The 15,954-nt window shown below is 29.5% G+C and overlaps 2 protein-coding genes across 2 annotated transcripts; both read right to left on the bottom strand.

Annotated features, from left to right (window-relative positions):
• Nucleotides 1-8,658: 8,658 nt before the first annotated feature.
• Nucleotides 8,659-11,578, bottom strand: LOC107464193 (uncharacterized). The gene is made up of 4 exons (XM_052254817.1): nt 11,513-11,578; nt 11,101-11,219; nt 10,486-10,589; nt 8,659-9,012 (listed from the first exon to the last, which is right to left on the bottom strand). Exons 2-4 carry the CDS (start codon nt 11,189-11,191, stop codon nt 8,806-8,808), a joined length of 402 nt encoding a protein of 133 aa, XP_052110777.1. The 5' UTR covers nt 11,192-11,219; nt 11,513-11,578; the 3' UTR covers nt 8,659-8,805.
• Nucleotides 11,579-13,373: 1,795 nt separating this feature from the next.
• Nucleotides 13,374-15,549, bottom strand: LOC110275154 (FBD-associated F-box protein At4g10400). Its single transcript, XM_052254144.1, has 4 exons — nt 15,423-15,549; nt 14,029-15,160; nt 13,741-13,935; nt 13,374-13,580 (listed from the first exon to the last, which is right to left on the bottom strand). Exons 2-4 carry the CDS (start codon nt 15,133-15,135, stop codon nt 13,374-13,376), a joined length of 1,509 nt encoding a protein of 502 aa, XP_052110104.1. The 5' UTR covers nt 15,136-15,160; nt 15,423-15,549.
• Between the last annotated feature and the right edge of the window lie 405 nt (nt 15,550-15,954).

The raw sequence follows: 15,954 nt of genomic DNA, 5'->3' as shown, positions 1-15,954 counted from the left end.
ATTTGCCATGACGATAAACAAATTACAAGAACAAACATTAACTACTGTCAGTTTGTACTTGCTGAAACCAATATTTACACATTGACAATTATATGTTGTGTTGTCCAGGGTCAACAACAAGAAGGGACTAAGGGTTTTGGTGCATAATAACGCAAGTAGGTCTACCACGACAACAATAAATGTTGTTTATAAGGAAGTATTCGAGAATCTTAGATGATCATCAGTTACATATGGTAATATGCTATCCATTTCAATTGCTACCGCCAAGGACTATCTGATCATGACATTTTCAATCTAAAAAGTAATAAATAATAAAACCAGTTGCATAATTATTAAATTTTTGTCAGCTATCCGATGTTGGGTATATTAAAATAAAAATGTTTGATAATCAAAGAAAATAAATAAAAAATAGTCATAATTTTTTTATTTAGTATTTATTAATTGTTATAACAATTAATAAATGCTAAATAAAGTAAGTTCTGATTATTTTTTTTTTCTCTAGCATTGCCTGCATTAAAAATAACTCAGTACCATTGTATAAACTTCATCTTTCAATACAACACATGTCCAATGTACATCTCATGTTCGTGCAACGCACGAATAGTGTACAGTGTATAATAACAAGTTAACGACTCAAAAATCAAAAGATTAAACACTCAATCCAGTCCTTGTCCATTTTTACGAAGGACAAAACGATCCCTGTCCAGAAAAAGGGAACACTTCGATCCTCAACCCAGAAAAAGGACAATACGATCTCTCTGTTAAAAAATCCATTAAATAATAATAAAATTTAGTTTTGTGGGGATTTTATTTATATTTTGTGGGGAGTTTTAAACCTCCACAAACTATTAATAAGTTTATTTTGAAAAATTCCTTTACCAATGGTGGTGATTAAGTGAAGAAAAACCATTGATGAAAATAATGCCGCAAAAAAAATAATCGTAATACAATAATTTTTAAAGAAAAAAAAAACATCGAATAAGAAATGAAAGAAGAGAACTTTAATGTTGATAATATTGGTATTGGTGATGATGACAGTAGAGAAGATAATGATGATGATAAAGTATGGTTACACAATAAAAATAATAGAGGTAGGAGTGATAATAATAAGGATGAAAAAGATAATGGTAGTAGTGGTAGTAGTTGGTTCTATTATTGAAAAGATTTTTGTGGAGGTTTAAAACCCCCACAAAATACAAATAAAATCCCAAAAAAATTAATTTTTGTTATTATTTAATAATTTTTTTAATAGAAAGATCGTATTGTCCTAAAATAAAAAGGTTGAGAATCAAAGTGTCTTTTTTTTAGATAAAAATCGCTTCATTCTTCATAAAAATGGACAAAGACCGGAGTGGATCTTTACTCAAATCAAAATGGTACACACAGTCGTAAGCTGTAGCACTATCAACATGGTCATGTCTTTTCAATTTTTTTATCATATACTTTTTCTATATATAACGAGAATTGAAAAAAAATTAGTACATAATTTTTTTATTAAAATATAAAATAATAAAAATAAATTATAGATACAAAATAAATAAATTAGTTATTATTATTAGAGTAAAGTGACAATTTGATCTTTAAAGATTTTGACTTCGAACTAATTAATTTAAAAAAAACGTATCAATTTAGTCTTCCAAAATAAGGGTTTGACCAAACCTAAACACTTTAAGTGCTAATTTGATGTGATTTTATCAGGTCTAAGATCAGGTAAGAGTATCAAAAATAGACCTAGTCATTATTTAGTATCGGGTCCAGGTCAAAACAAGTCAAAACAAATCCGACTTCACCCGGCCCATGTATAGCCCTACTCTAAAATAGCAAATGGTGGACATATGATGTCCTTCTATTAATTTATCAACTAAAATTTAACGGTGATACTTATATATACGGTTAATTTCTATGATATGTCTATTTATAAAAGATAGTTATGTAGATAATAATTTTTGAATCGAAACTTCACTTATTTTAATAGGATTATAATAAATAGAGAGCACTTAATAAAAGATATATGAAAATTTAAAAAATAATAAATATTTTACTATCCAAAATTATATTATTTTTATACTCATGTGATAATAATAAAATATACACCACTGTAAATATCAAAATACATGGATAATTCAATTTTATTTTGCACTATTCACTTATAGAAAAACATATATATCTATCAGTTTATTATTTGAAAGGACCTAGTTGATATTTTTTTTAATTAATTAGTCAAAGTCAACTTTTTTTTTTAGATTTAATGGTCATTTACTCTCATTATTATTATTACAAGTACACCTTTGATCTTAGCCTTAAGTTGAGGGTGAATCACTGGAGGTGAAATCAGTTAGATAGATCTTGGCTTTAAGTCTTTCCATAAATCACCAAATTTAGATAACAGCAAAAATCAAAGATTACCTATATATTCATTATTCTGTTCTTTATTCTGATAAGTGTGGTCAAACTTGTCGTATACATCTTTTTCTCTCTCTGTAAATTGACATGAACTATTTCACATTAAATAATGAGCTACAGAGTCATTAAAGCAAGTTAAAAAATCATATTGGTATTTCAACCCAAATGTAGGATAGACAGACATTTGTATCTAACCTGATTTGGGACACTTGTATCTCAAGTTGTTCCATCTTATCATTATTCCATCCATTTTGGTCTTTTACGTGCATTCTTAGTGCTTTCCAAATCCATGAAATGTCAATGAAGACAAGTTGATTTAGGTTTACTCTTGGTTCTTATTAGTTTGCTAACATAATTAGATCAAATCGGAGGAAGTCCTACAATTAACTACATATCCAAAATGCTCATGAAACACATGTAACAGTTCTGCAAAAGTCAACAAAATATTAGTAGAACTTAAAACTATTCAAAGAGAACTTAAAACTGAATACATCATCTAACTTCTGAAGCCATTAAAGTGCTGCCTCAATAGATATTACTTAATATTAATATAACATAAAAAAATAGTTACTAATTTAAAGTATTAAGTAATTAAAGATAGACTTAGCAACCTTTTCTTTTAAATATTCGTTTTTAAAAAGTTACCATATCTTCCTCAACTTAACTTACTCTTTTTGTTGCAGAATTTTTTTTATTTGAAAAAGGAATGCCTTTTTCAGATCATAATGTAAGGGATTGTTATTCTACTTTTTGGTCTGCATTTACGATTAAAAAATATTGGAAAGGACTTAACCTCATAAACACGTTCTATCTATCCACTTATTTTTTTTTCATCTCTGATCTCTTCCAACGCCTAAATCAACAACAACAACCTGCCCCTACTCCAATCTGGGCTCAAGATTCGGTAGTCCTAGAACCTTTGGACCATTTAATGGTCCCATTAGAAAACATGTTTTTAGAGTTTTTTTAACAATTGTTACATAGTTCTTGAACTAATTTTAATTACAAATTAATCTCATATATTTTATTTAATTATAGAAACTGTTTTTTATTTTATAAATTATTATTTTATCAATTATCTATTATATTTATTAACAATCAAATACAAAAACAACAACCAATTATATCCTCCATTGATTCTAATAAAACTTTTGGCCATTTCAATCGATTAAAATATTAAATTTGATCTCGTGACGTTCGTCCATGACTTCCAAATCGTGTTTCCTTAAAATTCAATCGATTGGTTTATCAAAACAATCGATTGAAAGTTGTAAGGTAGAATGGTTTTCGCTTAAACCAATCGATTGTTTATACTTTCCAATCGAATGACAATCGATTGTTTTTGTTACTCAATCGATTGAATTCACGAAAACAACATGGATTTGCCAAATACAATCGATTGGAAAGTGATGACATTGAAGTTTTAGCCAAATTCAATCGATTGGTAATGTAATCCAATCGATTGGAAGGTGATGAAGTTAATTTTTTTTCCAATTGGTAATGCTACATTCATTATGTTATAATTAAATTTGTACAGGAGTACATTCATTATGTTATAATTTTAATGATTAATGTAAATTTTAAAAAATTGAATAAATTTATATTTATCGTGATTACATTCAAAAGTGAATTATATGTATTCTTATAATAAAAAAATATACCTAACTTCTTTTATAATAAGTAAATTTTTCAATAATTTAATTTATTAAAAAAATCTCATCTTTTTATTTATCCTACAAAATAATTTGAATAAAAAAAATACAAAGTTTTTAATCTAAAAATATAAAATAGTTAAAAAATAAAAAAATTATTTAAATATGATTTTTCAAGACACTCTATAACTTAGATGAATAAATATTATTTTTAAAATGAATCATGATATATTGATACAAAACTTATTGTATGTAAATTTTTTTAAAAATTAATAAACCTCTCTCGTTAATAACAATATTCGAACTTAAATTTGAACGCTAATTGATATTATATATTGTGTAGGTACTTAGAGTATATTAGAAAAGTACGTTAATAATTTGAAGAGAAAAATTATTAATGTAAATTTATTTTTTTTAAAAATTAATCCTTATTGAACTATTCTACTTTTATTCCTTCAAAACATATCTTAATAAAAATATTTGTAACAATAATTTACATCCAATAAGAATATCTTAACGAGCAGTTACATCATTCTGTCATGGGGTAAAATAGGGGTAAAATAAAAAAAATAATCGACACCCAACCCTTTGTATTCCTAATATAAATTGTTATAGATAAGTATAGTTTCTTAAAATTTTGGGGTGTCCGGGCCACTACTCGCCCCCTCTAGATCCGTCCCTGATTGCTAGCTAATTAATTAATAATAAAAAATAATAACATCTATTTACTTTTTATTATTTCTCAATTTCTATGAATCAATAAAAGATAAAAAAATATTTTTTTTACACAATCAATTTCACGAATAAAGTATCGAAACGAATAATTGCAAAATTAGAGATTTTATTCACCGACCTCGATTTTGTAATCAAAACGATGGTTTATTTTTTGAACACTACAATGAAAAACTTGATTGGACCTTTGCTGATTGCTGCAACGGTGATTAGCGATGAAAAAATAGTGGATATTAAATAGACGGATAAAAAATTAAAAAAAAAATTGGATATTGAGTAGATAGATGTTCCAAAGAAAAATAATTAAATTTTTTATAATCAAAGAAAATGATACACGATTTTAATGGTGGGATTGAATAATTAGTGATGGATTATTCACCAATTTATAATGTTAATATTAAGAAAAAGATAAGATTAGTTTATCTACATCAAAATAAAACAGCAAAAATTGAAGATAGAATTTTAAAGATAAGATAGATGAATAATAAGATAATTTCTAAAAAGATAACAAGATTGAAATAGGCGCATGACACATTTCAATCGATTGGATAGCATTACCAATCGATTGAAGTTGGCAAAAAATTCAACTTCATCACCTTCCAATCGATTGGATTACATTACCAATCGATTGAATTTGGCTAAAACTTCAATGTCATCACTTTCCAATCGATTGTATTTGGCAAATCTATGTTGTTTTCGTGAATTCAATCGATTGAGTAACAAAAACAATCGATTATTTTGAGGCATTCATTCGATTGGAAAGTATAAACAATCGATTGGTTTAAGCGAAAACTATTCTACCTTACAACTTTCAATTGATTGTTTTGTGATACACTGTAATCCAATCGATTGAGTTATCTTTCAATCGATTGTTTTGATAAACCAATCGATTGAATTTCAAGGAAACACGGTTTGGAAGCCATGGACGAATGTCACAAGATCAAATTTAATATTTTAATCGATTGGAATGGCCAAAAGCTTTATTAGGATCAATGGAGGATATAATTGGTTGTTGTTTTTGTATTTGATTGTTAATAAATATAATAGATAATTAATAAAATAATAATTTATAAAATAAAAAACTATTTTTATAATTAAATAAAATATATGGGGTTAATTTGTAATTAAAATTAGTTCAAGGACTACATAGCAATTGATAAAAAAACTCTAAAAACATGTTTCCTATTTGGACCACTAAGTGGTCCAAAGATTCCTGGACCACCGAATCCTGTGCCTGAAAACTTGGAATCTTGCTTGTCCGTTACTTGTCTACAAGTGCCCCCAACTTAGGTTTCATGACTTGGCAACTTTGTCATGAGTGCCCAAGTTTAATAGATCGGGCCTGTTCCTTGGGCCTTCAAAGGGATTTATTTTTGGGACTTTTTGGACCCAAAAAATTCCTATAAAAAAATCGTTCAATAAGCGGTTTTTGTATTTACAAGAATGGTGTTTTATTAATACTAATGAGAAATGATAACGGCTAGTTTTTCTCTCTGAAGTGAGTTTGTGTGTGCGGGTGCACACACAGGGGTCCCGGTACTGGTGCCGAGTCGAGCAGCGACCCAGCCTCGTGCGAGGCGCAACCCAGCTGACGCTGAGGCCCGCCGGCGAACTGCACCCGTGTATCGCAACGGAGAACATCCGGGGGGACCGTCCTTGCTGCTGTCGGCGACCGAAGATGCTCGCGCAGAAGGGTGAGCAATCGGCGGGTGCAAGGCGCTGAGGAAGGTGCGGGATCAGTTGTATAACTAAAGGGTTGAGATGGTTATCGGAGGTGGTGACGGTGGGGTTGAGAGGGTTGCCGTCGATTCACAAAGAAGGTATTGGGTAAAATTTGAAATTAGAATTAGATGGTTAGGATTAAAGTGAAACTAAAGGGTTGTGATAGTAAGTTAAAAAAAATGGGTTCATTTTTAATTTAAGCTTTAATTGGGGTAAATAAATTGTTCATTGTATATATTGTATAACTATCTCATTGGCTCCCTAGCGGGATCCTTCTCTTATTAGTCCAATAATAAAAAAAAATGTCGATGAAGGTTTCAAAAGACAAAGAGTATCGTATAAGAGAATTTTCAAAAGAAGTGGAATTTATTCATCACTTGTTCCTGAGTTGTGAGTTTACTTGACAGGTGTGGTGTCAATGGCTGTCTGAATTAAGGAGATTGTGGACAATTCCGGGCACCCTAAAAGAACACTTCGAGAGTTGAACATATGCTGCTGCTAACAAGAAGGTAGAGCGTCACAAATGGCTTATATGCTTTTGTTCAGTTATTTGGAACATTTGGTTAGAGAGAAACGGACGGATTTTTAGTAATAAGGAAGGGAGTGCAGAGGAGGTATTTCAGAAATCATTAAATAGTGTTAGAGAATGGAGTAATCTAGATCCTTTTTGTTGTTGATGGCTATGCCGGAGATGACGTTAAGAAAGCACTATTTCTACTTTTCATGTCGTTGTATCGGTTCGCTTGTTGCTCCACTTTCTCGTGTTGAGCTCTTATGTTAAAAAAAAAAAAATTCAATTTACTTTTTTTACAATTTTATTCAAATAATTTCTGAATTTAAAAGGTTATAAAAATGTTTGTGAACGTCTATAAATGGTAGGAAATTTCAAATTAAATTGATTGCATTTGCTATAGGGATGAAAGTTTACCCTCTATAAGTGGTAGGAAAATTCAAATTAAATTAATTGCATTTGCTATTCTTTTTCCATTTTTTTTTTTGCCATTGTATCATAATTCATAACTTATAGTACATCTTCCTCATAAACACAAGCTGCTAATAATGCCTTCCACATAAACAGCAGCCACACTTATATATACCAAAACCATGAAGTTCGCAAAACCTACCACATTAAACCAAGCATATACAACCTCATTTGCTATTCTTATTTATATCATGGTATTTGAAGGGATGATTATGGCCTATGGGCCAACTACACTGATCTAGTTGCCATCAAACCTATTTCAACTGTCGTTTTATATATCTCTGAGTAAATATCCAATTCATTCCTCATAATTTTTTTAAGAACTACAAGGTTTCTGAATATAAAACATTTTTTTTCAACCCTTGATATTTAAATTTTGTGACACTGATTAATCTCTCTGTCAATGATCTCTCTTTAAAATATACTTATATGATACATTAATTACTAATATATCCTTTATTTAATTTTTATAAATAAAAATTAAACGGCATTGTCAATTATCATTAAAAGACAATAAGATTTCTAACAAAAAAAATTATTAATCCTAGTTGATTTTTAATAGAAAAATCAATCGTTTAACATAATATATAGACTTATTCCGTTAATAAAAAAAATATTAACAAAAAAGTTTATCAGTCTTATAAAAATAAATATTAAGAACCAAAAAGAGTATTTTTTTATAAAAGACTATCTTTAAAGATAATACTATAATAGTCAAGACCGTTTAGAATTTATTTTTTATATTTTTTCTTCTCATATTAATTTTTTCTTTTTCTCGTCGTGCATACTGTATAGTAACAAATAATATCATTAAGTTTTATTAAAAATATAATTTTCTTAAAAAAAAGTTTGGTATAAAGTTTGATAAAATAAAATTTCGAGATAAATAAAAACTAAATATAAATATTGTTGGTGTAAAATTCACTCTTTAGGTAAATGTTTAGTAGAGTAGAGAGAATAAAATGATAAAAAGTTTTGAATTGTTTTTCACTTTTTCCTTAAAAAGAATACCGAACTAAATTGTTGCAAAATTTTATAAAAATCTATTTAAAAAAATCATCCGAATATTATTTTATTTTAATTAAAAATAAATGGATGAAATATCATATTATTTCCAAAATTTATATTTTAGACGAATAATTTATAGTGTTAGATGGATCATAAAACTCACAATCAACAAGGAATAAAATATTAATTGGTGTAAGTATAAAACCTTGGAAGAAAAATACTCAATACAATACCCAAATCTTGATTAGTGGTAACATCAAAATTGTAAATCTAATTAGGAATATGTACCAGGTGATAATAAGAATATTATAATTCTAAGCTAAAACTAACAGATTCCGGGTCAGCCAATGGCAATAATAATGCATTTAGCGTGGTCTTAAAGTCAACGCTCTCGTCAACGTTGAATGAGTATGTGACCTTGACAATCTTCAAGTCATGCCACCAACGCTTTGTATCACCAAAATAGTCAAACAACTCCTGCTTTTTTCTGTCCATCAGCAGCTCATACATAAACTGTTGTGTTCCCAAAACAACAAATATAATTAGTTAAGAGTTAGAGACACTGCACCCCATTTATATAAGTGTGAATTCTCTTAATTTTTTTTTAATTATTATTTGATAAAATGTGATCTTTAACCATTTAATATTTTCTCTTGATATCATTTAACAAATATAAAGTGAGAGTCCACATTTTACCAAATAATGGAGGGAAAAAAATTAAGATGACACATTCTCCTGGTTATATATATTGTTAACCGAGAATCAATAGTATTGTTCTGAAAACTACATCAAATTAGTTGGTTTAACCAATTAATCAAAAATTGGTAACTGATTCAGATAAGAAAATCAATTACAAAAATTCGATAAAAATCAATAAAAAGGTCAAAAAAACATTAAATAAGTTGAATCAGTTCAAATTTTTACTAGAAAAAACTTGTTAGAAGTTACTTTTTATAAAAGCTTTTTTTTGAATATATATATTATACAAAATATATTATTATAATATCTAATTCAATTCTGATTAAACTTCAATTAAATATTTAAACATGCAGTTTTACCGATTCAACAATGAACAATCTAATTTTCAGAACCTTGTCTGATGCAGGGGTTGTGAGTGGTTCGTGAAAATATTGTAAAAACATTAATGGCGAACCAATTCTGATATGACGAAAACTAATAAGCATACCACCGTGAATGGTTTCAGGCCACATTCATACTGGAAGACGAATGAAATAGTTTTTGGACAGCAACAAGAAAGCAACCAATCCATATAATGGAAATAAAGAGCTTCGTTTCTTGTACAAAAGTTCAATTCCAAGCATTTGATACTAGGAGGAATGGATGAAACTTGCTGTATACTCAGACAATTCTGTTGAATCTACATAAATCATGATGCATAAAAGCAAATAAATAAATAAATAGAATTGGAACATAGATATGCAAGCAAACACAATGAATGAATCAAGTAGCTAGCTAGCTAGTGAATCTACTTACCCCATTCGAATGATAGACAGAGAGGGAGAGTGATGCCAAAACCTTTTGTGGTTTAATGTTTTGGATAAATTCCCTCAAGCTATAATAACCATGCCTAGATTCATGGGCAGGCATGGCATTGAATACCAAATGATCAGAACTTGTTAGGAAAGATATAATAGCTCTGTGATCTCCGCAATAGTCAAATGATAATAAATTTGGAGCATCAATATTCACCTCCTTCAAGTCAAAGTAAGTTGAAAACTCCAAGATCATGAGTTGAGCACTCGAAATATTAATTCTCTCAGACATAGAGCAATGACACAATTCCAAATGCTCAAGGAAAGGGAATTTATGAGATAGATCGTGTAACCACTTGTCTGTAACAACAGTGTTCGACAGACGCAAACATCTCAATCTTGTGAAACTGTCTAAATTCAACTTGAAAAGAGATCCTAAATTATAGATAGAAACATAATAAAAGTTCTCAAGATTTGGAGCATCAATATATACCTCTTGTATTCCTTGAATATCAGCTTCCTTTAGCTTTTGTAGACCATGCAGGAATAAGGATTCCACAAATTCTATGTCCCCAAATGGATTCTTCCTGTTATATGCTAAACAACAAGATACAGTTAAATCTTCAAGCAGGGGACAGTGAGAAATGAGATGCTCAATAATTCCTTTATCTTCAAGGAGTAGCTCACGTAAACATAGTGTTCTCAGTGAAAATAACTTGATAGAATGATTGAAGAATGACTGGTTAAGTTTTATTTTTCCTTTCAACACCAACTTAGTAAGCGATTTAACTTCAAAGACACAATGTGGTTTCGATATGCTCTCCTATTAGGTCCATGATAGGGGGCAGAGCAGAGGAGGCAAAGCTCAAGTACTTCCACATGATTTTCGCTAACCATGTTCATCCAAAGATCAAAATGATGGGACATATGCTTATTGTGTTCTGGCATCATATCGAGCTTAAATACTTTTATTTTTAAGCTTTGCTCACGAAGCTTCAACAATCTTCTCATGACATAGCCAATTAGTATGTCTAGTTTGCTAATTATCTGAGGACTATAAGAACCAATAATAATTTTGTCGCAAATGGATAATATGGGAAATGAATACCATGTGTCTCTCCATTCATTTGACAGCAACCTTGCAAGAATGTCATGAAGTATAGTTTTTGGCAGAAGAGATATTCGGTCCATTTCTTCATAACATCATAAGCCGTTGAAAAAAGAGTTCTACATGTCAATATAAATGATTTAGCTGAGTAACAGAAGGATCTAATGTCTAAAGTCTAAACACCTCAAAAACAAACTCTTTTAAATCAACATGGCATCTGGTAGAAAATGGGAACAAACAACTTTTATTTTAACCGAACCCTATGTAAAATTGCCATGCCAGAATTTTCAGAAAATAAACAACATCAAGGACTTACGAGAAGCAAAATAAAACAAAAAAAAAAAGAAAAAAAAATCCACAAACAGAATGAAAGAAAGATATGTTTAAAATGCTATGAGGAAGATGCATTTACCGAAGAAACTTTGCCGCTTCGTTCAATGTCTCTCCGACTCCTCTGTTGAGAAGTAACCGCAAGGGGTTAACACTTAACAATTCTAAATTACTCTTCAATTCGCTTTATATATAATTGCTATTACTAATGAGTTAGGGTTTGTTTGGATAAGTTTTTCAAAAATATTTTTTTTAAATTATTTTTTTTATAAATGATTTTTGGAAAAATATAAATAATTTTATATTTAGATATATGTAAAACAAATTTTTTATGTATTAATTATATTTTGATATAAACACATTAAAAAATAAAAAAATTATTTTATAAAAAAATATATTTTTATTAATTTAATAACACTCAAACAAATAGGTAATCTCCCTTATATGAATAGTAATCATTATCATTATCAATTATTATAATAATATTTTTACTTTAAATCAATGACAAAAGTTTGTGTGATTTATGTAACTAAAAGTAATAGAATTAGAAGCTCATATTTGAAAAATTCTTTCACAAACGAATGTGGGAATTTAATATCATAGGAAAATTTTCAAAATGCACCTAAAATACTGAATATTGGTATTACAATAATTTTAACCGTTAATTTTAGTTAATATATTATATATTTTTTTAATAACTAAAATCAACTGTTAAAATTATTAAAATATTAACATTTCAGATACACTTAAAATTATCCTAATATCATAAATGTTTAGGCATTGCAAAACTGACATTCTCGTATCAACATGGCATTTCATTAAAATTGCAGTAGTTAAAGGGCAAAACTATATAAGGATGAAATTTTTCGCAGTAAATTTCACAAGAAACCAAATATTTTCATGTTAAATCTGTGTAAATGATACCTATTATGCAATGATATTAAAGATAATTTATTATTTAATTTTTAAAAAATATTGGAATAGTTGTCCTAAAATTTTGAAAAGAAAAACTTATATAATAAAAAATTAACTATCATTATTTATATTTTCATCATAAGACTTATTATTTTAATTTAAAATAGATAAAAAAATCATCTTTTCACTTTATACCTCATCACTTTAAAGAAATTTGCCACACACGATGTGGTTACATATGTATCTCTAGGGAGAGAGAAAAACGGAAAAAAAAAAAGACACAAACACAAATGATCATAAAACTATTCAAATTGAAGAACATCTCTTAGATTAAAGTAAACAACGATGACACCCTGACCTTCTCCCGCTGATAGCGAGAGCAGAATTGGAATTTATTTTGCGGTTTTGAGGGTGAGAACGAGAGCAAGATTATTTGCTCATTAAAAACTTAAACCATTCTAATCTAAATTCTAATCTTAAATTTTGCAACTATCAAAATTTACCTTGATCGGTGCATCGAAATCCAAAGCTTGATAGCATAGCTACTCAAGATCTGGAAAATCAATACATCGAAATCCAAAGCTTGATAGCATAGCTACTCAAGATCTGGAAAATCAATACGTCCTTCTTGTATTCCTTGAATTTCAGAAAGCTACTTTTCAGAAAAGAAAAATACTTATATGATAACATCTTTATATGAAAATGACATTATAAACTCTTAGATTATTAGTCAAATATATTTAATCAAATATATCAAATCATCTAATGATTGATAATCCCATTGCATGCATCATTCATTTTGCACTTTCACCAAGAACAACCACATTATTCCGCCTAAATTGAAATTCCAGAATTCAATTGATGGCAGAATCTAGAAAATTCTAATAAATGATATCCAAATATACTTTGTCACTAGTAGATTATGTTAAGCAAAAAGATTTAACTTCGTATATATACATAAGTACCAAGATAAATGCATACGCACACACATCTAAGAAACTCAAATGGAGAATGCATGTCTAGCAAGATTACAACTCTAAGCCAAAAGTGATATATTCCTCAACAGGGGATTCTGGCAATGCATCTAACATGGCCTTAAGATCTTCAACATTTTCACAAGTCCTTTCTAAATGTGTGGCCTTCACAACCTTCAACCCATGCCAACAACACGGCTTGCTCCATGAACGGAGATAGCACCCGTGCTTCTTTCTATCCATCAGCATCTCATAGAAAAACTGTTATTTTTGTGAAATAATGAGTAAAGTTAGAGGCTCCATATGACATTTTATTTATCTTGATAAGTATTTGATATTATCAACACTCAACAAATTAAACTTGGACTTAAAATTTTAAAGGGGAAAATTCAAGCTGAAAATCTTGGAGACAATGACATACCACAACGAATGCCTTCATGTTAAATTTAGATTGCAAGCAGAATGAAATAGTTTTCGGGAAGCAACTTGAAAGCAGCCAATTCATAAGGGGAAAGTAGCGAGCTTCCATATTCATAGGAAAACGTAATTGAACATGTTTAATACTTGGAGGAGGTGATGAAACTTGCAATACACTCAGACCCAGGATTTCTGTAATCTGCATAATTCAGGGTACACACAGACAAATAATAAATAAATTTGGAAAATATGCAAGCAGAAGGAACCAATCAAGTAGAAAGTGCATACTTACCGAAAATGGCATCATATCGTAATGAGCATTCAGTTCAAGTTGATTAGAAATTCTCAGAAAAGATATGACAGGGTTGTCTTTCCCGACATACTCACAGGATAATAAATTTGGAGCATCAATGTTGACCTCCTTCAAGTTAGAGCAATGTGATAAACTGAAGAACTTCAGTTCAGGACTTGGAATATTAATCCTTTCATGCTCAAACGAGCAACTATGCAACATCAAACTCTCAAGGAAAGGAATCCTATAAAACTGTTCAAGGAACCACTTGTTTGGGATCTTCAAATTCCACAAGGTCAACCATCTCAAATTTGTGCAACTATCCAAATTCAGCTTGAAAGGTGTAACCATATAAGGAGCATGATAGCATAAGTTCTCAAGATTCGGAGCATCAATATATACCTCTTGTATTCCTTGGATATCAACGTCCTTCAGCTTTTGTAGACCTTGCAAGCTTAAAGATTTCAGCAAAGAGGTCATAGTGCTAGAACGTGAAGGGTTATTATATACATAACAAGAATGAAGAGTTAAATGCTCAATCAAAGGACAATGTGAAATGAAATGCTCGATAATCCTTTCATCTTCAAGAAGTATATGACGCAAAGACAATGTTTTCAATGAGAAAAACTTGAGCGAATGGTTTAGCAATGCGGAGTCAAGTCTAGTCCCCTCTCTCAACACCAACTTAGTAAGTGACTTGGCTTCAGTAAGACAAAGTGGAAGGTTATAATGTCTTTTCGCAAAGTTACCAGTGAGGTAAAGCTCTAGTACTTCGACACCACTTTCACTAGCCATCTGTATCCATTGATCAATATGGCAGGACGCAGGGACATAGTCTAATGTATGGTCTAACATGAGCTTAAATTCTTTGATTGCTAAGCCTTGGTCATGGAGCCTAGTTAATCTTTTACTGACATACTGAATGAACCTGTCTAATTTGCCACGTAAACTAAAAAAATTGTGGCAGCAACAAGACAATTTGGGAAATGAAAACCATGTTTCTCTCCATGCCTTTGACAAAACACTAGTCCTAGCAGCATCTTTGTCTGGTAACCTTCCGAGGATGTCATGAAGTATACCTTTTGGCAGACCCGATATTCGGTCCATTTATTCTCAAACTACAGTTGTGTCCCTGGGATAAGCCGTTGAAAAAAAGAGTTCTACATGTATCAGTATGGCATGTGGTAAAAAATGGGGATTAAGAACTTTTCAGGGACGAGTTTTTTCATATTAAAGCTCAAACTTTTAGGCATGACCCAAAATGTTGTGAACCGAACCCTAATTAAAATTGCTATCCGGAATTTTCAGGAAATGAAAAGCAAAAAACAAAGAAAGATCCACAAGCAGAATGAAAGAAAGATATGTTTGAAGTTCTGCGAGGAAGATGCATTTACCGAAGAAACTTTGCCGCTTCGTTCAATCTCTCTCCGACTCCTCTCTTGAGAAGTAACCGCAACGAGTTAAAAAGATTACGAAATGGTTGAGCAGAGTTTGATCTTGACCAATCTGATCTAAATAGATGGTTTAAGTTTAATTTTGTTATTTTTTATAGGCTTTTTTTTATATTTAAAATCTGACAAGCTCATAAACTTATTTAAAAAAATATTTCATAAATTAAAATTTAAAATAATGCATTTAAAATATCTAAATTAACATTAAATATATTTTAAAATTTATATAGTATAATTTATTTTATATATTAATCGTTAGTCACATATCATAATTATATTTATAATTTATAATTTTTTTAACAAAAAATTACGATTTTAACTAATTTTACTTATTGATTCTTTTTTTTTGTTTTATTTTGTGTTCGATATAAGTGAATAGTTAAAATCTAAACTAAAAATTATTTACTTTTACAAAAAAAATATTATGACGAGCCGACCCAACAAATTTTATAGTTTTTTTTAAAATCAGAAATGT

The sequence above is a fragment of the Arachis duranensis genome, chromosome 9 (assembly GCF_000817695.3).
Source record: "Arachis duranensis cultivar V14167 chromosome 9, aradu.V14167.gnm2.J7QH, whole genome shotgun sequence".
NCBI lineage: Eukaryota > Viridiplantae > Streptophyta > Magnoliopsida > Fabales > Fabaceae > Arachis > Arachis duranensis.
Note: the sequence above shows the minus strand (reverse complement) of the source record. Positions and strands in the feature narration are given on the sequence as shown.